The sequence below is a fragment of the Pleurodeles waltl genome, chromosome 3_1, assembly GCF_031143425.1.
Source record: "Pleurodeles waltl isolate 20211129_DDA chromosome 3_1, aPleWal1.hap1.20221129, whole genome shotgun sequence".
NCBI lineage: Eukaryota > Metazoa > Chordata > Amphibia > Caudata > Salamandridae > Pleurodeles > Pleurodeles waltl.
Window position 1 is genome coordinate 1,914,467,571 of NC_090440.1, and position 26,372 is coordinate 1,914,493,942.

A 26,372-nucleotide genomic window follows, 5' to 3' on the forward strand; every position below is an offset into this window, starting at 1 on the left:
ACCATATGCAACGCTGCAAAAACTGTACAGAGATTCAGAGAGGGGGACAGGTGGTGGGTGAAACCTGACTGCGCAGGAGAAATAATCTGGTCCGATAAAAGGAACAAACGGTTAGCCTGGCTTCAGTAGCAAGATGATCACTACCTCATGCAGCACTGGGGGAAGCACTCTATGAGCAAGGGCCTGTTTGTACATGTCTAAGAGATGGGGGGTGGGCTAGAATATGATTGTTGGTCTTCTAAAATATCCGGGTAAAGCCGTCTGAGCCGGGTGCCTTAGAGCCAGGCAGGGAGTCAATTGCTGATATCTCTTCTTTGGTGAATGGTTCACTGAGCTACTGCGGATGTTCGCCACTGAGCCAGACCATGGCCACCTCCTTGAGGTACTCAGCCATTTCAGGAGAGGAGTTATCTACTCAGGAGCAGTAAAACGTTCTATAATAATGGAGTTCCACTTGTATCTCCCCAGTTGTAGATACCATGGTCAAGTTTGATTTTTGCAATGCAGGGATGTAGGAGGATGACCGAGATGGTCGGAGTAATTGTGCCAACGTCTGGCCTGGTCTGTCACCCTCACTATAGCAGCGCACCCTGGTGTATTTGCCGAGGAAATGCACCTCGCGCTCCGCCAGATCACAAAACTCATCCATGAAGGAGGCCTTTTTATGAAGGCGCAGCCCAGAGGGGCACGGCATGTCCTCTTGGTCTAGGTTGGACAGGGCTGCCTCAACCATAGTGATGCTCTGACGGATATCCTAAGGACCCCGGAATGTTTTGTGATGCCAATTCCTCCCAGATATGCCTTGAAGGCCCCCCAAAGCGGAACGTGCGAGTTAACTGAACCCTGGTTGGTATCAAAATATTCTGTGATCACAGAATGAAGCTCAGAGCGAAACACCTCATCCAGGAGTGCCATAGTGGGAAAGCGCCATGGGAGGTCCATGAACCCCATACATGGGATATGTAATGTAATTTTAACCGGGGAATGATCAGAGGGTACATGGCAAATGAGAAATTGATTCAAGGCATGACAAAACCGACACGACACAAGCCAGAAGTCTATACACGACCCAGTGTTATTGGGAACGGAGTAAAAGGTGTATGCCAGTGTGAGGGTGGGGCAACAGCAAATGCGCCAGGGGTCTCGCAGTGAATAGGTGTTGGAAAGGTCGCGCAGCATGTGTAAGGAGCAGGTTTTACCCTTGGGGCGAGATGCAGTGGTGTCAAGACAAAGGTCTTGGAGCATATTAAAGTCTCCACCAAATATGATGTGGTCTGCATCCTCCCTGTCGATATATGCCTGGAGTGCCCTAAAAAATTCTGGGTGTCCACATTTGGGGCATAGATGTTGAGTAACAGTAGTCTGCAACCTGCAACAAATGCATACGTGCCTTTATCATATGCCACCGCGTGATGGGGGTGGAACGCTAAGGTTGTATGTATAAGTATGCAGACCCCGCATGAATATGAGCTGTTAGAGAAAAAAACGATGCGTCCCCCAGTGTCTAGCAAATGTGTATTGTGGTGCTGATGAGAGGTGGGTCTCCTGGAGGAACACTATTTGGGCACCATGTCTGTTTAGAAATTGCAGGACTTGCTTTACTTCACGGGGATTGTGAAATCCCTTAATACCAAGGGTGTGGAATTTTATAAAATATCTACTTGTCCATGGAACAGGTTGCTTCTTATATCTACCTGTCCTGCAAAAAATCTACTTGTCCCTTTTGTGACATGTAGTGTGGCGACAAATTATGGCAACAATCTCATCATCTAAGAGCTCTGATTATGCCTGGGACAACACTATGACAGGGCTTGAATACTAGCAATTTCAAGCTCTTCTAGGGAATTTCTATATTTTGCTACCTTTCCGCGGATCTACATACTGGGGGTCGGGGAAGCAGTAAGCAACAGTTCCAGGGCTGGAATGCCTTTGAGTCTGTGCAAACCTCCAAACTTGCATGTTTTAAGGATTTTCACCAGTTCTTCTCTAATCTTTTCCTATACTAAAAGTTTTGAAATGTACTATAGACAAGGGCAGAAGTAGAGGTTCTTGCAGGGCTAGGAAAGAAGTGGTTGGAGGGAAAGTGAACTTGTAAATGTCAAATAGATTTTCCCATGAGCAAATCTACACATGCATTCTTGCTCATGCTAAAATACAGCTCACAAATATTTTCTAGGAATACGATTTCTTGTTCTACTTCTGTAAATTCTTGTGAATTCATGAAAGCCACTAGTTCAAAGACATATACCATGGGTGCACTTTTGTGACTTTATTTAAGAATTGGGTACCTATTTAGCTAAGGTGTTAACCAAGACATTTTGATTTTATGAAAATTCTATTTCTCGCTCTGTCTATCAGCTGGCTTGATTGTGAGTGATACCATTCTTCTCTTCCACAAAGTAGTTCTGTTGGGTGCCAAGAACTACTGTGGCAATGTGTGCTTTTTGAGACCAAAAAAAACTTTTTTTTTTTTGCTTTTTGCCAATGTTTGTTAAAACGGTGAGGGTGTGGCAGCTCCCACAACAATAAAGTGTTACAAAAGCTGTGTCAAAATAAGACATGCATTGCAGGAGCGGGGCATGGCGATGGGGTTGGGGGAAGAAAAATTAATTGATAAGAAAAAAAAAAAAAAGGAACCTGAATCACCGTCACCACCACACCACCCCTCTTGCCTTCGCTGCAGCCTGCAGGCACAGGCTCCCAGCCTGCCCTGGAGCCAATCTAACTGCTGCGGTCATGCTGCTGGCAGCGTTCAGATTGGTCAGAGCGCCCAGCCAGGGTGCTCCAAGACAGAGTGGGAGTCTCTACCTGCTGTCGCCAACCCGGCAATGCAGTGCTGGGTTGAAGAGAGCCTAATGCGCATGTGTGTTTGGCCGGCGAGAGACGGCCGGCCAAACATACATGCGCACTGAGGTGGAGTGCAGTGCACTCTCCCACAGTGCTCGTCACAGCCCGCGGCCCGCCCTATTTACAATAAAACGATAATAACCATAGTTTATCATTGTTTTATTGTAAAAGTTTGGCAGTTGATGCAGGTGGAGGAGCCGCGCCTGACGCATTGGCAAAACCAAATAACTGACAACCAATGTCGGATTGATTGGCTTTGCCAGTGCTTGTTTATTTTCATGTTTCCCATACCCTTGTTGAAAATGGTTACACTGATTTTCCATTATGAATATTTTGGGGAAATACCAACATGCAACAACACATTTTAATAAATAATGCTTCAAAGAAATATTACCTAAAGTTTCACAGTAGCAAACCTTTTTTTTCCCTACTTGCATGTTTTTTTAAACATGTTATTTTGAAAGCAAAGAATCTTCACTCTTGCCTATAAGCTTCTGCAAACATTTGCATCTAATCAGAGCATTCTGGGAACATTATAGGTTGCTTCATATTGTTAAACTTTTCAAAACGTGTGTGCCGTTTTTTACTTGACCCACTGTCAGTAGTGCAGTGTGACCTTACCACGCTTATTTAGAGCATCACGCTAATAATAAATGCTTTGCATTTATGAACCATAAATACAAGCTCAAACAGCATTAACATATGGACACAAATATTACATCAACTGCAGACAGTTACCTTCCCGGTAAACTGGCAGCCAAAGGGTTTGTGCTTTAAGGTGTTGGGCCCACTTGTCCCAAGGACAAAATAAACATGAAAACTTGTTGTCTTTCACCCCAAACAGTATGAGACTGTATAGTCTGTGCAGGTCTTTACCCCCACAGCCTCTCCCACACTAAGGAGAAACATGCATAGTGAATCCCCAGATATGCAACATAAACAAAACCCCAATAATGTGCGTTGTGGTGTCAACCATTGGAGCGGGGGGGGGGGTAAGAGGGAGGTGACAACGCTACACCGGACAGTCCACAGTATTAATGAGTAGTTGTTGCCAAGTGCAATATAGAACGAGGTGTACATGTTGGTTAGTTCTGAGCTGGGTGGCACACCCCTTGCAAAGTGTGAATGACAGGCCAAGGTCCAAGGCGAAATGGGGACAAAAGAGGCAACTGGATTTTGTTATGGACAGTCCTTCAGCGGGACTGTCACATGGAGGGGGGGAACAAATCCATACTATAGTTTAAGAGGCAGGTGATAATCGGGGTGGGGGGGTGGTTAGAACTGGACATACGCTAAGGGATCTGTGCGTCTGCTCCACCACGAATGTGGAAGTAAAGTTATTGCGATCAAACAGTTCTGTGAGTCGCTGTTAAACAAAGAGATCCATGCGGCCTGTTGCTGTTGACTCAGCAACACCCATTATGCACACATTTTTATGCTGCCCTCTGCCCTCAAAGTCCTTGTTTTTAATGGCAACAGTGCGCATTCTCAACTCCAGCTTTGGGAGCTTCTTGTCCATTTTAGCGGCATGGTCTTCAATGTTCGAGATACGTTCCTCTGCAGATTCCAGCCTTTTATCTTGCCTGTCCAGTCGCTCACCCATATGGTCGAGGCAGCTGCCAGTAGTATTGAAACTGGCCATCAACTGCCCTGAACCCCGCGTGGAGCTCAGCAACAATGGTGGAGGCATTTTCGGTCAGGTCTAACCAGTCACCTCCAGAGGCCTCTATGGTCAATGACGTGGGTAGCTGCCCAGGCTTGTCGAATGGCAATTTCCGTTGTTTGGGGTCACCACGAACCATTGTGAGTAAGAGGATGGCGGGGGTGGGGGATAGCCACAGCCTTGAATCGCAGAGACACCTGTCTGATGAGGGCCCCAAACTTCAGCAAGGCAGCACGGTAAGATTCCCTTCCCCTGCCACACTCAGCAGTCAGGTGAAACGATGAGACCCCCTCTCTAGGCAGGTGGGGGGGTTGCAGTAGACCTAGCAGGGAATGCGCAGGTACAAATCTGCGCAGCCGGGTAGTCTGCGGGGATTATCAACCAAGCAGAATGTTCGGTAGGGCCCAAGAAGGAATTCACAGTGGCCATTGCATAAGGCTGCATAGAGAGAGTCCCTGTGTAGTGTCATTAGTCAATTTTGTGCCACCAAATGTAACACTCACATACCAGCCACATGCTTGTCAGCCCCAATCCAGCAAGAAAAGCAATCCGAAGCAGGTATTGGGAAGGAGATTTTAATGGGACAGTTGGAGCTTTCTGGAATTAGGGTTTACTTTTCAAAGATAAAGCATTATGCTACACACCAAAATATCATGTTGTATTTTGTTTTAGCCTCAATGTATCTGTAGTGATAACTCCGGACACGCATATTTATTAAGAACAAGCCTTCTTCATGTAACGTCTTCTCTCACTGCCCTCCCTCGTTCCTCTCCTCCTCCGGTGTCCCAGAACCTAAGGGCTTCCATTACTTAGGCATATGTAACCAGGATACCACATCAACCTTTCTTAAAAATATTACAATACTAATAATATATAAGAACACTTATTTACAGAATAATACCTTACGGAATCCATCTGTTTTAAATGTGTTTTCTAACAAAGACAACTGTTAATAAACTTTTAACAATCTACTTAATACAGGACCACATATCCTCTCTGTTTTTTCGACAAAAGTCTAAAACTGTTGCTGAGCCCATATGAATCACATTAGGATTCTAATAAAGCATAGTCATGAACACATTTCAAAATCACTGAACTTCTTTAGTAATACAACAGATCTGCCACCTTTTGTTGCCATTTTATTAGTGATGTTAACTGGTACATTGATACATCCACTGCTACTAGGTCCTACACATGACATTGGTGCATTAATGTGAATATGCATGCTTAAAGTTTGGGTCATATTTCCAATATCAAACCACGACCAATCCATCAAATCTAGAGCACTATCCTCCCCCTTTTTTGTTCCTTGCCAATCCCGAATTTTGTTACACCTGGACATCCTACTAAAATGCCATACCGTCTCATCACTTAGTAATGCTGATTTATTATAAACTTCTACAACTTGTAATGGCTCTTAAAACTTGCTATCACCTTTATTAGGTTTGTGTCCTCTTTTTACCCTCACACACTCTCCTGGTGACAAATATTCTTCCTTCACACCATGTTTTTGTCATAGTAAGTTTTATATATTTCTTGCATCATTTTTGTTATGTTACTTTTAACCACTGATGGAGCCCATTTGCTACACAACTTCATATTCTTCCAAGCTACATTGTCTTTAGTGAATGGTTATCTTCCTCTTAATATCCAAAATGGGCTAAACCCTGTTCCTGGATGTTATATGCCGAAACTGTGATATTCAACCCTTTTACCCAATCTAGTTTCGCGTTGATGGTTGCTTGTACACAGCCCAGGATTACCTTGTTAAAGAATTCCACAATTCCATTACCAGCAGGATGGTAGACTGGAGTCTTCTTCCCCTTTATCCCAATTCTGATTAGAACATTTCATACTTAGAAGAAGTAAATTGTGGTCCTTTGTCGCTTAATATGCTTTTGTGAATGCCTTCTTCCAAGAACAGCTTTTCTAGGAAGCAAATTATGCCTTTGGTGTCAATTCCTATCACTTTTGTCTCAGGCCATTTAGAATAATGGTCAATCGCTACCAAAATGTAGTTGGACATTCCCCTGTCATCTAAAATGGGTCCAGGAATATCTATACCCACCTCTTCCCATTGATGCTCTGGATAATTCCTTTCTCCTAGAGATGGTCTTAACATAGATTGAGCTTTGTCTGAGTTTGCACATATCTGGCGATTCCTTACAAATCTTTCAGCTACAATATCCAATCAGGCCACCAATATGCTGTTTTAACTCTTATGTCCCGGGTTCTGGATCACCGGGGGAGGAGAGGAACGAGAGGGCAGTTGGTGGAGTCAGGGCGGTGAGAGAAGACGTTACATGAAGAAGGCTTGCTCTTGATCGCAGACGCTTGGATGTGCTTCCTGGGGAGCGGTGTTCCACCCTTGTTGCCAATTTGCAGTGATAACTCTGGACACGCTGGTAAATAGTATTTATGAAGAGAAAGCCTCCTTCATGTAACGTCGTCTTTCCCTGCACTGACAGTATCCACTGTTTCTGCTGGAGCTTGCTAGTGCTTCGATTGAGGCCACTAATCACACATCCTATTGTTTGCCATACTTCTGCTGTTCCACGAACCAACCTAAGGATGCCAAGTTCATTTTTCGCCTCCGGTTTCCAATTCCTTAACGTTACTGAGAGTTTTAAACTTTTCAACTTTGCTCTGCTATGGGAATGTCATTTATTAGTCTAGTAATGATATTTATATATATTTCTAGACAGGGGCTGACCCCCAGCGGGCCACAGGTTAAGAATCAGTGATTTAGACTAGCAGGCTTCTTGCTTAGTTCACAGTGGCTTAAATCTGATGAGAGATTATTCTGGTTGCAAAATGGCATTTCTTGCTTTAGCGTTATTCTCTTTATGCCTGTGTTGTGCGGCTGTGGAATGTAAGGAATGTTTTCAGTGTCTTCTGATAATGCCCTTCATTCCCAGAATCCTGTCTGCCCTCTTGCCTGGCTCCCATCTGATGCAGAACTGCCTGTACCACCGGTCCCCAGGCTGAGCAGGGAGCCGCGTGAGGACAGCCTACATCGCAGGCTCTGGGCACAGTCACGTGCGCCTCCGGTCTGTGTGCCCGGCGAGGTAGGACTGACACACCCTTCATACATACCTTTAAAAGTACCCTTATTTGGGGGGAAGACCTCATTTTATCAACTTTTAAAGCCTGACCAGTTGGTGCAAACAACGCGTGCTATTATACAATCGAATGGAACTCATTTACTTGGCCTCGGAAGGGTGAGAGCCAGAGTCGGTCCTCTGGTTTACACCTGTCATTGCTGGTGGAATACGGCTTTCTAGAACTTGGTAAGTTTCCCCCACCAATGGCCTAGCATAATTCCCGAGACAGAAGTGTGAATTCACTGCTACCCACGCAAACCCACCGCACGTGACCGGCTGGGGAAGCTGTGCGAGGTCACTGGTGCAGTATGTGATGTCACCCAGTGCTGTAGAGGGTTAGTCTGCCAAACCATTACGATTGCGAGGATTCACTCAGATTTTTTTTCATTCCCCACTCCTACCCAACTTTGTTGTAGAAGATGTTAAAAAAAAAAAAAAACTCCCACCACAAGAATATGTGGTCACAGCAGAGAAAGGAGGGGGCTACACAACAGGATAGGGGTTCCCTCGGACACAAATGCTAGTGTCCATTAATATGTTGCTATTACTGTTTTGCCACTGGTGCTACGAACTAAACACTCATATCACAATCAGAAGCACGGCGGAGACATTGTGAAGAAACATGAAGGTTAGACGCCGTGTTATGTAAAGGAGTAATAAACTGGGCACTGTGTGCCAATGAAAGGGGCGACAGCTTGGGCTTCGCCCAGGTCACAACCATGTTATGCCCAAATAATCCGGGAAGATATGGTTTCAAACACGAGCACAGGGGTAAAATGGGGTAATAAAAACAGAGTAGGGGTTCTGGGGTTGGAAAGCAAAATAAGCTAAACGGGGCAACAAAGCTTTTTAAAGCCAAGCTAGGACTAATGTCCCAATACATGGGGAATGGTGGACTGAAATACTCAACCTGATGTCTGTTGTTCCTTCCATCAGAGCTAGCGCAGCCGTGGAGCCAGGGGTTTTGGATGTAGGCCGGGCTACTTGCAGGTCAGCACACTAGCCATCACCCTGGGTTTCTGGTGCTGGGTGAGATGGGAGCTGGGTGAGACGGGGAATTGCTGCAGGAGCTCACGCCATGCGACAGGTAATACCAAATAACTCTAAACATGTTATTGAGAGTTTTCTGTACCTGTGAGATGTTCTGTGCATGTTTAACCCATGCTTGTCTTTCTCCTGTTCGGGATGTGAGGGTAGTAATAAACACTAAGTAGCGTATGACCCTTCCAGGAGTTCCACATATGTGCATCTCTCGAAAACTTCTCTCAGTGTTTGACTTCAGAAGCCACATCTCAGAGCTAATGCGTGTCTTCACTGACATTTCCACTCACAGTGTGTATGGTTGCTTTGTTGCTAAGGCTATCATGCACACATGTCAGATGTTGTGTACGCACTAGCTGGAAGTTCTGGTTGAACAATAATCTTTCTTGGTAACGCCAGGTTCCTCAACAGAAAGGAGTCTGAGGTCGGCTGAGTCAGCTAGACAGTGGGGGCTAGGTCTCAGTTCCTTTGTATGCACACGATGGGAGTGCTTAGGTTGCCCCAACACCCACCTCCCCAGGCCCATTCCATGTAATCAGGGACTCTGGTTCCGGGAATAGGATCTTAACCTACAGACAACGATTGTGAAATAGGTTAGCATGACTAGTTCAACTGAAGCAAAACCAGATTTCTAAACCGAGAACGCATTGGCCTGACACCATGGCCACGAGTGGAAAAAGTGTCCATAATGAGATGGCCGGGTGTCCACCCAGGCCTAGAAGCAGACGAGGGTAAAAGGCAGTGAAATCTCCACTCTGTCTGAATATGAGCGCCTCTCTTACAATTCCTAAAGAATTTGCCGTTGCCTCATCAATCTGGGACACGGATGTGTTTGAAGGCATGAAAGGGACAGAGTGTGTGTGTGTGTGATAAAGAGCAGGCCACAGTATGGGGGGGGGGGGGGGGAGGGTCACAGACCGCGCAGGATAACTTCTGTGTATCCATTAAGTCTTACCGCCAGTTTACCTACGACCTTTGACCCACACTTCTTCTGACCATTGCTTCCTCGTGATCACATACACTCACCCAGCAGCTCTGACCACACCACCCCAGAATTGACCCACCCGCATCCCGGCACTTGTGGTGTATCCCACTATCGTCACTCTGGGTCACACTCACCCCAGGAGGGCCCAGCTGCCGGTCAGTAGGCTGTGCACGAAAGAGGTCCAGATGTTTCTCCATTTCCACGGGTTACGTAGCGCGGACTGCGGGGTAGAAATGAACCGATCCACACTCCGGTTGAGAAGATGGAAAGATACGAACGACACCGCGACCAGCAGTACACCGGAATCCATGGAAGAGTGCGGAAACAAGGAGTCCGAAATGGGAGGACAGACCGAGATACAGATCGGGGTACAACTATGAGGATGAAAAACTGGAAGGATCAAATGAAAAGAAAGAAAAAATGGGATGGGCTGTTAGGTGAGATGAAAAAGCGAGATAAAGAAATGTGGGTGAAACAGGACTGAATGGGCAGAGGAAAAGACAAGAATTGAGAGTGGAAACTGGGAAGGGATGGGGAAAAACGTCCGAGAAGAAGGCGCAAATAATGACACGAGACGGAGAGAAAGGAGATAAAAGGGGTAGGGCGATCTCAAGCCAGTAAAGAAGAGGAGAAAGAGAATGAAAAGGGAAAAGAGGGGGTCAACGGAATGAAAAGATGACGTGAGGAAAGGGCAGAGAAGAGATATGGGGGATCTAAATATGATGTGAAGCTAAAGAGGAACGGTGGGGATAGGTTAATGGTCGAGGCGGACTGTCAAAAGCTGTTTGTTCTGTCTTGCTTGGCTTTTCTTCTCTCCCTCGGGTGTCTCCTCCTCTGGTGTCTCTCACAGGGAATCGGCACCACTCGATCCCCTTGTGATTTTCTTCCTCTGCTACTCTCGCCCTTTTCGAACCTTGTATAACATTTTAACGTAACCAGCAAACAAGTGCCCTCCACCGTCCACCCATTGGCTAACCTTAGCCACGCCTAACCGTCTCCATGACGACCGGTCACACCCCTAGAGGAGCTACTACGCCACGGAGTATTCAATGGGAGACTACACTTCCCATTAATTTTGCGGTTTAAACTACTAGTCCCAGCAACCACCGGGACTTTGGCGGGCTCTCAGTGCTACATTAGTCTGCGATACAGTGTTGTTTCTGGGCTCGGCGCCGTTCTAATCTCTATATTCATTTGGAACATTACGAGCATTGGGGACATGGCCAGGAAATACGGTGAACAGAAAAAGTAACAAGGGGAGCGCGAGTTGACATGCATTTAGAGACCGGCGTTAGGCAATAGCAGCCGGCCATCTAGAGGAAAGATCAACCAAATAGAAAAGCAACGGGGCGTGCATGGCGTCTAGTCTGATGCTGGAAAAACATGGTGGTCCGCTTTGTGGAATAAGGCTATGTGGCTTAAATGGAAGTATAGAAGTGCGGAAACTAGAGGGCCGGTTTGCCCCTGAGAAATGCCGGTACTCCCCCATTAGCAACTGTGCTGGGAAGTGCAGGTACTCTCCCCTTCAACTTAAAGAAGCGCAGGTACTCCGTACTGGACTGTCACTGGCCATATAGAGCATGAGAAATATTGGAGTGAGATAAGTGGCACATGTGTTAATGCCATTACCCTGCAGTGGGGTACTTACCACATGTTGGTGAAATCATGCATGCCAAAGTTCAATGACCAAAAATCAAGAGGATTGTTAAGTTTTAAAACCACCAAGCAGCTTAATGGTGACCTCACTGGAGTGACATTTCAAGACTTGATTCATAAATGCCAACGATTCAGATGGGAGACTCCCAGTTGTTGAGGCCAAACATGGCTTTATTTTAGCTGCCTCCAGCTTAAAATAGCCTTTGCAATAAAATGTCAATAGGGAAAATACATTCTTCAGATTTTTACTTAAAATCTCCCACTTGCTAGTTGTAAAATGTTGGCAATGTTAGTTGATTCAATAATGACATCACAGAAAATAACATTGCATGCTATTGGAACCAGGTCAGGGGAAACATTCATGTGGCTGTTTTTAACATCTCAAGCAAATCTGCTCATCCGGAAACAGATATGAAGTGCAGTGATGAGCACAAAATGGCAATGATAGTCAGTGGTCGCGGTAAACTGGGTCATAGATGCAATTTGAGGCTGTCCACGATGGAGCACAGGTCAGGTCACGGTCCTCCTGGTCAAAGATTATGTCTTCTGATTTAGTTCCTTAGGTCCCAATCCATTAGAGGAGTATACTTCTAGAGCCCCCAAGACCTCAGGGGAGGCACTCATATACTCACAGGGTGTCCGGCAAAGAGGAACAGTAGCATCCAGCCCAGGCCCAGCTGCATTTGGTCATCAGGGTACTTCCAGGAAAGGGCCCCTTGTAGCTTGTTGTATCTCTGTAGCTTGAACAAGAGGTCAGCTTTATGACCTGTGTGTCCGTTTCTTTATCCTGGTTACATGAGGGAGCAGATCTAGTCCTCAAGGGCTCTTTCAGGTCACAAACAGCAGGTCCAGTCCTCTTCTGTTCTTCACATGATCCAGAAGTGTTCTAAGGTGGATACCTGCAGGTGCCACATTTTTAACTGGCACTAGCTAGTGGGCGGGAATGACTGCTGGGCACAGCCTAACCAATGGAGTACAAGTCTTTGGGGCCGCCCCATCCGTTCTGAGCATTTTTAAGATGGTGAAAATCTTCAGCCACGCTAAACTTGGGCTCTGAGGACTAGGGGTGTGTGTGGGGAGTGTATTATGGTAATCTTAGTGCCCTCCCACATCTAACACTAGCATCCAGTTTAAGGCACCCACCATACTCAGAAGAAAATCAGAGACAAGCATCTGTTAGGACAAAAGCAGAGTCCTTCACCAGCCAGACAGTGGAGCCACAAGAATTGCGTTGGCATCATGTACTCCCCTCTCTTAAGTGTTCCCCAAGTGTTCTGTGTGAACCAAGCAGGTATGTCAAGCAGGATTTAACACTCAGCAGGATTTGACACTGTAGTGTCACAAAGGATGTCCCCAGCCCCCACCCTGCATATTCTGAGGTCAGTGGAGTCCTCTCTGCCCGTTTAGGTCAGCCTATTGTTAGGTCCTAAGATGCATTTCACAACAAGTCAAGGCTAATTTCTGGCTGAGAGAAGCTAGAGAGCTAATGCAAATTCACCTCCAGAAACTTGAGGAAAGGAAAAGGTAACTTTCTAACAGTTACTTTACCTTAATATTTATTAAATATCTGCCTTCACCATTAAATAGCATTTTTAATAACTATTAAAAATAGTCGTCAATTATTTTTATAGTGGGTCACATTTCTGAGATACAGTATTAGGATTTAATATCACTTCCCAGACCGCACACTCAGCTGTTTATTGGGCATCCGTCATGTTGCATACTTCCTGCATTACTTCCTTAACTGAAAAGGGATGTATGGTAACCTGTGGCTGTCTCTGTAAACTACATGGTAATTTCTGCGAATGATGCTCCCAAACTGGCTGATAAAAAAAAAAAAAAATCCCACAGTTTTTTTTGCAGATGATACCCTGCTAATATCAAAGACTAAGAAGGGCCTAGAGGCACTATCTCAGAGATTTGCAGTATTCTCTACTACCCATGGGTTAGAGATTAATGGCCAAACCACTAAGCTAATGGCATTAACACACACAAAAAAATCTAAAGGTAGAGCATTTATAGGTGGAAGCAACTTAGAAAGAGTGAGGGAGATTGGTTTTTTGGGGGACATGATTTATGATTCACTTGTGGTCTTAACAAATACTGAAAAGCAGAGTTTTACTTAAACATAGGGGATTGCCTATATCTAAGTTCCTTGTGCAAACATTATATCGACCTATGTCACCTGTTCTTGAGCTCCATAGAGCGCAATAAATAAACAGAGCATCAGAATTATTGGGCATAGTGATGTATCTAGTTTAGAGAAAGCAGAAAACGTCTTTATACGGAGAGTGTTGGCTCTGCTTCAGAATAGTCTGATGTTTGATTTGGACAGGAACTCAACAGATAACCATCTGAGACTGAGGCCAATCCTGTAGCGGATTCGAAGGGGGGACTAGTAAAGAGTTAATACCCTACAGGGAGGGCCTGCATGATGTGATTGGGAGGTGAAATGTGAGTAGAATACAGTGGTTGAGCTATTATAAAAAGTAACTCGTAGACCTTGGCCTCTCAAATTATCAGTCAGATGTGGACTCTCGCTGGAGCATGCTGTGTAGTTGAGGAAAGGTTTTGGCATTTCCTTAACGATAAGCAACACCCCGCTTGCACCTTGGATCAGCTGACTGATAGGTTTGTGTTGTGTAAATGGGACTACAATTTTGAAGACTACATGGGCATGATACAACTCCCCACAGCCAGATCACTTTACAAAAAGTTTAGATTGGGGACTTTACCAACTGCTTCTTTTACATGTAAATGGTCAGCTTTGGTTGAGGATAACAACTCGTGCCCAACTTGCATGCAATATGACAATACCAAGGGACATATTTTATTCTAGTATGAGGTCAGAAAGTTTAAAACCAATGTGCCAGTGCCAGATTGAATTCAGAGAGTGCAAAACAAACACTACTTCTGTAGTTGTATTTGCAGTTTCAACATTTCTATACTCCGCTTGGTGTGTAAGGATCAAGATAATGAAGTGAAGCAGAAGAACGATATTGGGGTGGTGTAGTATGAATACTCATATATATGAATGGTAGTGGTTAAAGAGCTTATATCTGTTTTATATGTGATTTTAAATCTTTTAACTTCTGTTACTGTTAAAATTTTGTGTCACTGGATCATTTCATCCAATCTGGCAATACATAAATAAACAAACAGCTGTATACGAGTTACTGCATCTATTATGTGCTGTAAACTCCAGTGAACTGTCCTATGTTTTATTTATTCCTTCTCAATAATAACATTAATATACAAAATAATTTACCAATGTGTCTGCATAGTAGACCTAAAGTGGTGTTTACCCTGGCACTGTAGTGGTTGTCTCAATAGGTGCTGCTGTCCAGTAGTGGCATTTAATTTCCAGGTCCTGGGTACACCTTTTACCATATACCATGGACTTATAGGCAAGTTAAACATGCAAATTAAGAGTGTGCCACATTGACCCTGTTAAAGGGGAACCACAGGACTTTACTATTGTTTAGGAAGGGTAAAATGTACACAGTTCTAAAGCAAACAAAAATGTGTGGTCAAGCAGTAGGTGAAAAATCCAGACTAATCTTGCAGAGAATGCGGATTTCCAGCACTCAAAAAGGTATTCAGCTAATAAGAAAGCTGGGAAACAAGAAGATAAGTGGGTTAAGATCAGTAGAGCCCAGTTTTGATAGCCTTTCGGAACGCTAGATGGTGTGAGGGTGAGCTGAACCTTCAGAGAAAGTGAGGGCCAGGTTTTTGTGCAAGAAGAGAAGAGAAAGCTCGTCCTAATTATTAAAGCACAAATTGTGGCTCTGAAACAAGCAGAGGGGTGTGGATCGGAGCACCAGAGTCAAAGGGTAAGAAACCAATTTGGCACATAGGCACAGAAAACCAAGATTTCATCTGGCATGCTGAGCCAGATAAAACATCTTTAATAAAATATGCTTGGAGATGGGAAGCCAGTGAAGGTTGGCCAGATGAGGAACAGTGGTGAGGAAAGTTGATAATGGGGTGTCCTGTCATGTTTCCATTTCATTGAAGTCTAAAGAGATATACTGGCAGGCGCAGAGTGAGAGTTACAGTAGCCTAAGCTGTACAGGGCCATAACCTGGACTTTGACCTGCCTTGTGTTGGCGGGTAAGAAGAGGAAGGATTTTTTGCAAAAGACTTGGTTGATGAAAACAGGCAGAGGCATTTTACTAACTTGGTTCATAAATGAAAGGTCATGGTCGAACCAGAAACAGCTTTTGTACTTCCTAGATCAGAGAGTATGGAGTACCAATTTTTTCAGGCCACCAGTTGGGGAACCAGGAGAAGGTCTATTTTCGCAACAAGGGGATTGCTGTGTAATCACGATTGCTTTTAAGGAAGTTGTGAACATTTCAAGAAGAGCAGGGGGAAGCGTTATTGATGCAGACTAGGATCTGGGTGTCATCTGTATATGTCATAAAAAGAGAGGCCATACGTTCCCATGAAATGACTCCAGGGAGTGGACACACACATTAAAGAATGTGGGGCTCAGAGAAGAGCCATACGGAGCCGCTGCTTGAGATCCCTGAACTTAAGATGAAAAGGTGGTAAGTAAACAGCCTCAGTCTGCCCATGAAGCTAAGATGAGATCCAACAAAGTGCTTTACTCTAAACTCCAAACTGGTGAAGTTTTGTGAGGAGAATATTGTGGGTCAGAGTTGAAAGCCACTGAGAGGTCAAGTAGGACCAATGCCAGCCAGTGACGGTGCTCTGCTTGATAGCATACATCATCCAAAATGGCTAAATGTGCAGATCAAGAATGGCATTCGTTTCAAGGAAAGAGGATGTGCATCAATTTCTTTTTCAAGATCTTTAATCGGGAACGGAAGTAGAGAAATAGGGCTAGAGTTACTAAGAACTATAACATTTGTGGAGATTTTTTTTGTAGTGGTAGTACCATTGCCTTTTCTGGTTAGATAGAACATCACTATGTCCTGTGGATGCATCTTAGAGATTTACCATAGCTGGGGTGATAGAGATTGGTAAGTGAAGAATGTGGGATGGGCAGGAATCCAGACGTGATCCTGACTTTATTGAGAGAAATTCGTTTTTTAAGCATTTTAGTTCTAAAGTAGGGGCCTTCAATCTGTGGAGTGCTTGGAAAGGTGGATTCATTTCCTAGGCTCACTTCAGCCTGGAATCCAAAACGTTTGCTTTTCGTTTTGGAAAAAGACAACCTTCCTGGGATGATTAATTAGGATTGCTAAAATGCTTCAAATTCAAAGTAATTTAGTGAGTCTTCTGTGCTGTGAAACCAAGGCTGGGCAGACAGCTTGCTCTCCTGAAAGAAATGCAAATGCGCGCTATGAGTTAATCAGCAAATGTAAAGGGTAATCTGCAAATATAAATGATGCTTGAGAGCAGTACTGGCTTTAATTGGTCAAATCACTGGAAGCTTTCTGATGACAAAGATTTCTTCTTTTGAGTGGTAGTGCAAAGAGTTAACAACTGAGCATTGAAATGCGTGCTTTTAATTATAATTGTATTTACATAGCACTTACTACCCCTGACGAGTTGTTGAAGGCACAGTAATGTAAAAATAAACTGTACTACGTACGGTCTGGGTATTACTAAAATCTATCTCTTGAAAGCACCATTTTATTGTAAAGCATTATGCGCATTTTACAGCAGTTTTCCTTGTACTGTGTGTAATGCAAGAATAAAATAATTACTTAAATATTCACAGTGCTTCTGTCACAGGCTGTGACATCGTAGCACTAAAAATACACAAGTCATTATTCTCCACTACACCAATCAAGATGTAATTCTGTGGCTCTCTGGTTACACACAGGCCTCTGCAGTGCATTAACTAGTAGAGTTTTCAAAATGTACTAAAGTACATTACATTTATTTTTCACTTGAGCTGCCAGTTATTGTATATGTAGCCCTAAAAACTGAAGTCAACAACAGCAGCAAACTAATATAACCAGGAGTCAGTTTTTGCGAAAATAGAAGCGCCTGTTTTCATAACGTTAACAATAAAAAACTTTTTTTTTAAATAGTGTGAAAGAAGATTAAGGGACCACTTCCTCCCCTGGAATCAAAGAAAGCATCCTACCTCAACCTTACAATTTATCATTAATGATTGTAAACAGTATGTTTTAATTACGATGATGAATGATGTTCAACAACCTCCAGTTCCATGCAGCTGTAAAAGCCAAGTCATCAGAATCCCATGAAATATAGTATATTTGTCCTCGGATGCCGTGCATTAAAGTTGCAGCCCATGTATTATAGCCATTATACCCAGGGCCACTGGAATTATGTGATTGTGCAGCTGCAGCGATTTTTGCATAATTATAGATTTGCCGCGTTTGCAAGAGAATCCATCATTTGCCACCTAATCTGCTGATTTTAACCCAAAAAATGTTTATAGCTTAAATGGTTCAAAAGTTACTAAAAAGCAACATCATGTGTAGCTGTGCAGGAGAAGGCTCTTTGCCAAGCTGGGCTGGTCACCTTTTTGTTGCTTCTTGCTATATTTGGGTATTAAACTGTTACTAATGAGGTGCCATGACAGATTGACCGTCTCTCTGGAAAAAAGACTGGCACACCCAATACATTAGTCAGAAGGATGTTATCATTCAAATAAGTTTGGTCAAAGTATGTTTTATTTGTGAAAAATAAAGTGCCATTGTGCATTGTTGGGTAATTTGTTTTGGAGACTTTTTATTTGAACTGTGTGTTAGGCCTCTGACACCAAACCACAGTCGCCCACTAACCTTAGGTTTGCCAAACACTGTTTAATTTTATTTCCCCACCGTAAAAATGATTTGCTGTGGGAATTGGGGCTTTTATGGTTGGCGATAGTTGCCAACGATGAGGAGTACCGGGTTCTAAAAACTGTCAGGAGAGGGTCCTTGCGCCTAAAAAAGTTTGACAATGGGGTCTCAGCATCAACAAGTTTGAAGACTTCTTTTCTAAAGGTTTGAAATTGAGGAGCGGTTGAGCATGACTCATGAAGTTGGGCAAAAGGTTGACTTCCGTAAGTTGAGATGGTTTTGAAAGAGAGTAGAAAATTCTGCTTATTTTCTTGCAAAAAAGATAGCACAAGATTGTTGCATAAGGTCTGATGATAAGGTATTGACTTATTGAAACAATGTGGACTTATACGTTAGAAAACTACTTTGAAAATTGAATTAGCAGTTTTGTTAGTTGTCATGGAGAAGAGGAAGCTTCAGTTTTCCGAATTGTGTTTTTTGTCATTTCTCAAAGCTTTTTAATATAATAGGTGTTCATCAGGAGCATTTTTAAAGCGCCATACTCTTTCAGCTTTTTTTACAGACACACATGGCAGTATTGAGGGTATCGCAAAACTATGGTACATAGGATTTGGCCAAGCGTGTGGGGGGTATGTGTCCTTTTAAGAGGGGCTATTTGATGGACAGTGGATTTTAGACAGTTGTTATAGCATTTCATGCAGTTCACTGTTTTAGCACTAATATGCCCCTCTGGGTGTACAGAGTGCTGCAAAAATATTAAATTAGCAGTCTTTGTTTTAAGATTTTATTTTGTATCACTCTCCTCTAAATTAGGCCCTTCATATCTTTAAAAGACGTAGATCTGAATGTACACTAGGATTATCAAGTGTGTTCCACACCCTCTAACACTCCAAATGCCTTTCAAGTTACAGAAAAGCTCTTTGCCCCGAACTAATAAGCTTATTCAGTGCATCACTGTATCACCAACCATAATTGACATCCCTTGGAAATCTCTAGGAGCACAGACTCTTTGCACTTTTTACGAGTGAGAGCCTTCTAATAGTATCTTTCCTGAAGAAAAGAAATCAAGTGAGCGCAGGCATGTGCCTTTGTGGCTGTTACGAGCATCTTGTCTGCTTTGTGATGTGTTGCACTGTTTATGCTGAGATCAGGGAGACAAGTGTTATATGGGTAATTGCCAAGGAAGCTCTGGAGCCAGTTGGTCAGGCATTGTTTTATTTGCTGAGTTAATTCTGTGAAATCATGTGAGAAATTGGGTTGTTGGTTGACTTGGGTGTGAGCTTTGATCAAGCAACAGCCACAATCCCTTACAGGGTGAACCACAAAAAGTCACTAAATTAGGCTGTGCTTAACCATGGGTAGCATGGCACAAAAAGCAATCAGGCTTAACTTGGAGGCAATGTGTAAAGTACGTATGCTTCACACAAACAGTAATAACATGAAAACACAACACAAGAAGAATTACACCAATTAAGAAAAATAGAGTACATGTTAATACATTATTTGACACCAACACAAAATAATCCAGTCAGTAGAACTGGAGTTATGAGTTCTTAGTAAAAACTAGTGCCTAAAAGATCAAAGCGCCAACCGCAGACATCTAGTCAATGGTGCCCAACACATATTTAAAGTGGTGAGGTGGGTGGATGAGGCATCTGGGACATGCAGGGAGCGCATGCAGAGGTGTTTTAACATTAAAACAAAAAAACACTTACCTGGTGCTGGCGATTGCCTCGCACTCCTCTGCTTCCCTGTCCCAGCAGTGCCTGGGACAGCATCAGAGACTCCCTGTGCAATCCCCATGCTGCTCTCATGCTATTACCAAGTATGAGAGCAGCATGAGGATTGGCCTCAGCTGTCTTTTGGACTGCTCGCTCAGGCACAGGGAGTCTGTGCTGTTTCTCCAATCTGGCTTTCAAATACAGATGGGTTGAAGAAACCTAAGTGTGCAAGACTGTTTGGCTGGCCAAACAGACATGCGCACTTAAGTGCACACCACTACTCCACTCTTCCTTCTCCCCCTCCCATGGACCAGCCCGCCCCTACCAGCTCACAATGGCTCAGCCAGCAGCTGAAAAAAAAAACAATAAGAAGATATAGTTTTATTTTTCAGCTGCTGGCTCTGAGCCAGTGGAGCGCCGCTTTTCTGCCATTGCCTGGTCAAAGTTAAAAAATATGGCCTACCTTGCTCCTCGGGCGAATAGGCGAGCAGGTTGGTCCCTGTCCCCACTTCTGGATTTTGGCTATCTGTGCACCTTCAGCACCACTTCCAAGTGTCCAGGCCTGTGGGGCACCACATGGATGGTCAGGACTCACTCACGCTGGGTCCTGGTGTGGATCAAAGATGAAGGGAGCCTTTTGTGTCCTCGAGGCTCCTATCAGGAGGCCTGCAAATGAGCCCTTTGGAGCCACTGCCTGGGAGCCCTTTAGAGCCTGGGTTCAAGTTGCTAGTCCAGTTCTTCTTCCCCAGGCAAAATAGTGGGGCAGAAATGCAGCAATTTAGCAAGGCACCAGCAGTCCAGCAGAATGGCAATCCTTTCAGCAGCCCAGCAGTCCTTCATAGCAGTATATCCACAGGTCTAAAAGTGTACTGAAGAGTTGGTGTTTGAGGTCCCATTTTTATAGCTTGGTGCACTTCTTAAGAAAGGTAGGAGAAGCTTCTAGAAATGCCTTTGAAATGCATGTAATGTGTCAAAACTGGCTGCAGTGACAATTAGGAGGCGATCGGTCCTATGTGTGACGGCAGGGCACTCCCTTTCAGTTTCAAGTGGGGCCTGTGCTCAGCTCCGCCCCCTCATCCTGCAACAGATAGCCCATTCAGGCACTCCTAATCCCTCTATTGTGTGGCTATCTAGAAGGAATTCACTAAGTCTGTCAGTTACACCCTGTCATGTGCCCAAGATGAGCTAAGGGCAGAAACATGCCAACTTTCTGAAGGTGTCATCTTTGAAAATGTAGTCAAAAACCCAACTTTATTATTAAATAGAATTTTTCTTTACAATTTAAAGATACCTAACATGATATAGCTACCTGCTCTGAATTACAGCTTATTAAATGTAATAATGAATCTCCAATGTTATCTTGCGGGAGGGGTGGGCCTCGTGGTAGTGAAAAACTAATCTAGGAGTTTTTCCCTATCAGGACATGTAAAACTGAAATGTACTTGGCCAGCCTTTCAACTAAAGGCATCCTGCCCTATGGGCTACCTAGGGCCCACTTTAGAGGTCACTTATAGACACTGAAAGGGGAATTGGGGGCTTGGCAAAGGGGTTTTCCTGCTAACTCGTCATGGCAGTTTAAACTACATTCAGGCTGCAGTAGCAGGCCTGGGACATGTTTTAAGAAGCTACTTAAGTGAGTGGCACAATAAGTGCGGCTGGCCTACTGGTGGCTTTTCATTTACAGGCAGGGGTGTAACTTCAGGGGCATTTTAAGGGTGTTGCACCGCCCTAATAATTCTTTTTTCTCATTAAATAGTTGGGTGCAGGTGTTTTCAGTCAATATGGTGAGAATTCTGCCTGATTTCACTTCAATTTTTTACATAAAAACACAGACAAAAACACGTGAGGACACACAGTCGGTCATCTGTTAGATTAAGGCTTTAGAATGTTGGTTATTTTTCAAAATATTGTGTTTTAAGTACCCCTTACAATCTGCACTCTGCTCCCTTTCCACCGCTTCTTAAACTCCGCTTCTGCTTCTTGTAATGTATTTTAACATGACATGCCAGTATGGTTGTTGGAAATCCTGAATCGCCCCCCCCCCCCATCTTAACGACCAAGCTATGTCCCTGTTTACAGGCTCCTTGTATATGGTATACCACTCTACAAAGGACTTACAAGTAAACTAAATATGCTGATTGGGCGTATTCCAATCAAACCACAAATAGAAAAGTGAGCGCAAGCACTTTAGCACTGGTTAGCAGTGATAAAGGGCACAGAATCCTAAGGCCAACAAAAATAGATTCAGCAAAATGGAGGAGAGGCAAAAGGTTTGGGGTGAAACCACCCTAAGGCTGACAGGTCTATCTAACAAATAACAACTGACACAGTGGCCTCAAGAGAGAAACTCACCCCGGAACAGAGTATTAAATAGATCAAGAACTAAAAGTGGGGCAAATTGAACGTTTGGTCTGAGCCTGAAACTGGCAAGCACTTTAGGAGGCTGGGTAGTGGTGTCTTAAAGGATATTTACCGACTACTGAAGTTGATGTTTCTTTTTCAACCAAGGTGTGAGTTCAAAGGTAAAAGAGAAATGTACAACAACATGTTTTTCTTTCTTTTTTATTGTAAAGTGAGAGAAGTGCAGGTGCCTCTGGACATTGCAGCCTGCGGGAAGCCATGTAGGAAATGTGTATTTGTTTTATGATTGTAGGCTGCTTTTCATTATTTGTATCGTGTACGCCTTTGGGCATAATGCAAAAACGTTTTTATTGAATCTACCATCCCTTGGAGCCAGCCATGACTGCAAGTAATGTCTTCGCATGGAGAATCAAATGTGCAGAATAACTTGGTTATCAACTTGCATTCGAATAGCAGCTTAAGCTCTGTGACATCGGGGGTAAACAACAATATCTCTAGGGCCCAGAGAAAAAACGTACAATCTTTCAATCCACATTTTGCAAACATAGGAAGCATTTAAAGAAGGCCAACTTCCTGTGGTGGCTGCAATAAGAAAACCTTGCCAAATGTCTCAACTAGGTGGGCAGGTGAAGGGTCTGTGGACACCATCACCTCACACTACATGTGGGATAGTGAATGAGTTTTGGCTGTAGGGACTAGGGGAGGTAACCCGCCAAACACAGCTTTACCAAAGTCTGCTGTTAATAGACACTATATTAACAAGCATTGGCAAAGCTAATTGCTTTTAATTATCGTTCGCAGAGCTCTCAGATTTGCTAATGCACGTGGGTAAACGACAAGCCAAAGTGGCTGCCCACATTTGCGTATTACTGTCGGCCATATTTCAATGTTTTTTTGCATATTTTATCATTCGTTACATGTTCGCGACGGCTGATGTGTTTAGAAAGCAATACATCGTCCATATTGTACCATTCAAGGACGATAAAACATACAGAAAACATTGAAGGGCGGCATGTGTGCATTTACCGACGGTCATCTTGGAATAGAATTGAAAGAAACATGTCGACCATCTTAGATTAAGATGGGCACCCATGAAAGCAGTGCGCCCTGCCAACAACAATAAGTGGCCTGTTGCAGTGTGCGGGGAGTTGCGAGTCTTTGCACAAGTCTGTGATAGTTAAATGTGTATATTAAACTGAAAGGACACTGTCCCATCGGCCTAGCACTGAAGAGATCTACTTGTAAAGTACAAATGCACGTTGTGTAAAAGGAAACTGTCATTTCGCGCAGGGCAGCCAATGGCTGAGGGTACATGTTTGGTGATTTTATACAATGCAGGATATTAGAAACAGTTTTGAGCGTTGTGTTTTCTACCTTTTGGTCGTCCATGGTGGTGGAAGTAAATGCTCGCAAGCGCAGTGTTACACCTGCCCTCATCCGTGCACTGGTCCCGAGAAGTGCAGAGTAGGCAAATATAGGCAGAACGTGTGATAAATAAATAGTGCAATAATGTTTGAGAAAATAGGAGTCTTCAGAGACAGCTAATGCTGCTTCAAAGGCTAAACCTAAAAATCTGGGCTGGATCCGAAACACAATAGTATTTAATTGCTGAGCCAATCCCTTAGGACTGTGTTTTAGGATCCAAGCTGGAAACTATGGAGCCAGGAGAAATATTTTTTAACACAGACCTCCTAATGTTATGAAATTGTGGTATGTTTGGTAATAGCGTTTTGAATGTACTCCTCTTCCCCTGTTATTTTGACAAGATTGGGAGTTACTAGCATGTGTGTGTGTGTGTGATTTAAAAAAAATAACTTGACTGGGACTTTACATATAGCATTAGACTCTTTAAGAGTGGTGAGTTTGACTATTTTTACCACACTTGGCAAGGAAAATACAACGTTGTGACTTCATCAATCTTTGTCATCTGTTTTTTTTTTTTACTGCATTCTGGTTTGAGTTCGACGTTTGGATATTTCTTTATTTTAATAATAAAGTAAGGGCAAGGGCAGCAATTGAGACTAAATATCATGTTATGGCATTTCATCATTAAAGGCAGTAGCGGAACAGGTAGTCATTACCTGCTAACTGTATGCATTTTGCAACGAAAACTTGCTAAAATCATAAGTATATATGAATGCAATCTACTTTTGGACCTGCACAAAGAATATTGATTTAGTGCTTGTGTTGAATTTCTTGCATAATTGCAGGTATGGGGACAGAGGAACAGGGAGTGCATGATTTACCCAAGATCAGACCATTTATTTAAGTAAATGTACCGAAACTGCAGCACACGGCTGCTTCTCCAATGTCTGCAACTTTCCCACTGTACCATATGTTTAAGAGTAGACTTGGTGCTCTCTGGGAATAATATTTAAAGTGCATTGTAGATTGACTGGCTGGTAAACTCATGCTGTGCTGCATAAAAGCAATAGTAGTTAGTAATTAGTGAATACACATTGTTACAAATATAAACTAAATATCATAAATATAGTTAAGTTAGTCTCCAGTAATATAACAAGCAATTTCTGCAATAGCTCTTAAAGTATAGCCACGAAAGAAACAAAACAGTCACGGTGACAAAATTATTGTCTGCATTTCCAGTTTTAAAAGCTCCGCCATATATATCACAGGAAACGTGAGAAAGAAACGACAGAGGACATCAGATAGTGAGGGGAAACGCAAATAGAAACGAAAGAAATGAAAGGATGAGGTCAGAAGAAGTAGAGGCGAGAGATAAAAAGAAGGTGGAATAAGAAACATAGCCAAAGAGAAGTAATTAACAGAGAGAAGCAGTTGACAGAAAAGCAGAGAGTAACTCTAAAGAGGAATGACTAACAAACAGGTTGAAAAGTAACAGGAGAGAGGCATTCAACATTCCATCAGTCAGTGTGAGTGGAAAAAGAAGTTGGTTTCGGTCAACTGATGGTTATATTTGGTCAAATGTGGGCCACACACGAGACCTTAAGTGCAGTCAGAGGTTAACGTGCAATAATTTCTAGAGTTGCTGCTGTTTTCTCTGGTGTCCTCAGGCCACAGTATAGTTTTCTGATATCAGGGGTATACAGCAATCACATCTTACTCGTTCTAGCTGTGAGGAGTTTTGAACTCTGAACCAATATGATGCCTTAGATCTCAGTCATTTTTCTTTGCAAAACGAAAGGTCGTGATTAAGAGCAAGTAAAATGGTTTACACTTTAAATGCACATACTTTGAAAAATCAGAAATACAAAGCACTTCCTGGGCCACCGTAATAGCACGTAGGAACTAGAAACGCTTTGTAGGGCTATGTGCTATTTTTTTCATTGAACATTCAGCCCTATGGCCAGTGTTTCCCTCTGAAGGACATTGTGTTGACATTCTGTAATGTTCTACATCTTTGTACAGGCAATGTAGAAAAGATGCCAAAGAGATAACAATTTTACAGTATTTGTAACTCGTCTGTCTCAACATTTGATTCAAAAGCTGAGATTGCTAAGTAACTTTGACTGAAAGAATGTCAGGATTGCACCCTGTACATCCGCTATGGACAACTAAAACCAAAAGAGATTGGCACCCAAAGAGAAAAGTTCCCACTCGGCAAAAATAACCTTTATTGGTACTCTTCGTTGTAGTGTCTGTAAGGGTGATGACACATTGTCCGTTCACTGATGCCTGGATGGGGAGGCACAGTAAATGTCCCTGGATTCCAGTAGCAAAGGTGGACTGTGTTAGTGACAGCGCTTTCTAGGATGAGACTTTACACTAGATATCTGTTAGTTGATGATCAGGAATAGAGGGCCTGGATATTGGAAGCCTCCAGGTGTAAAGATTGTCCAGTGACGGGAACACCCAAAGCAGACCTCCTAAAACTGAGTAATCAATTGTGCTGCTGGCTTTGACAAGGGGAAATTAATTGTGGTGCTAAACCAATGGATTTGCTGGGAACACTGTAGCCTTATAGGCTGTTACAGCAGGTTATACTGACCATTAAATACCCAAGTCGAAGCTACGTAGCCCAGCTACGGAGGGCTATAAGGCTATTAGAACATTCTGCCACTATCGGGCAGAATGTTTTAATAAATAAAACAGAGGCCCCACTAGTCCCTAGGGGATTAAAATTTGCTCGGGCTCCGTGAGTCATTTGTTCACAGCAACAGCTGTGACCAGCATTGGAAGTTGCTCCAGGCTTCTACCAGCCATTTGAAGCCTGGAGCACTGCATTGTTTTTAATGGAATTCCCCACATTCCAATTTTATACTATAGCTTTAGAACCCGCTGTAGCGG

The 26,372-nt window shown here is 43.4% G+C and overlaps 1 protein-coding gene across 1 annotated transcript in view; it reads right to left on the reverse strand.

The window, feature by feature from the left end:
* The window catches only part of TLCD2 (TLC domain containing 2), a 143,801-nt gene extending 133,215 nt beyond the window's left edge, over positions 1-10,586 (reverse strand). The window contains exon 1 of the mRNA XM_069226118.1: positions 9,775-10,586. Coding sequence (XP_069082219.1) covers positions 9,775-9,950 — 176 coding nt within the window. The 5' untranslated portion in view covers positions 9,951-10,586. The remainder of the gene's footprint in view (positions 1-9,774) is intronic.
* Positions 10,587-26,372: the final 15,786 nt, after the last annotated feature.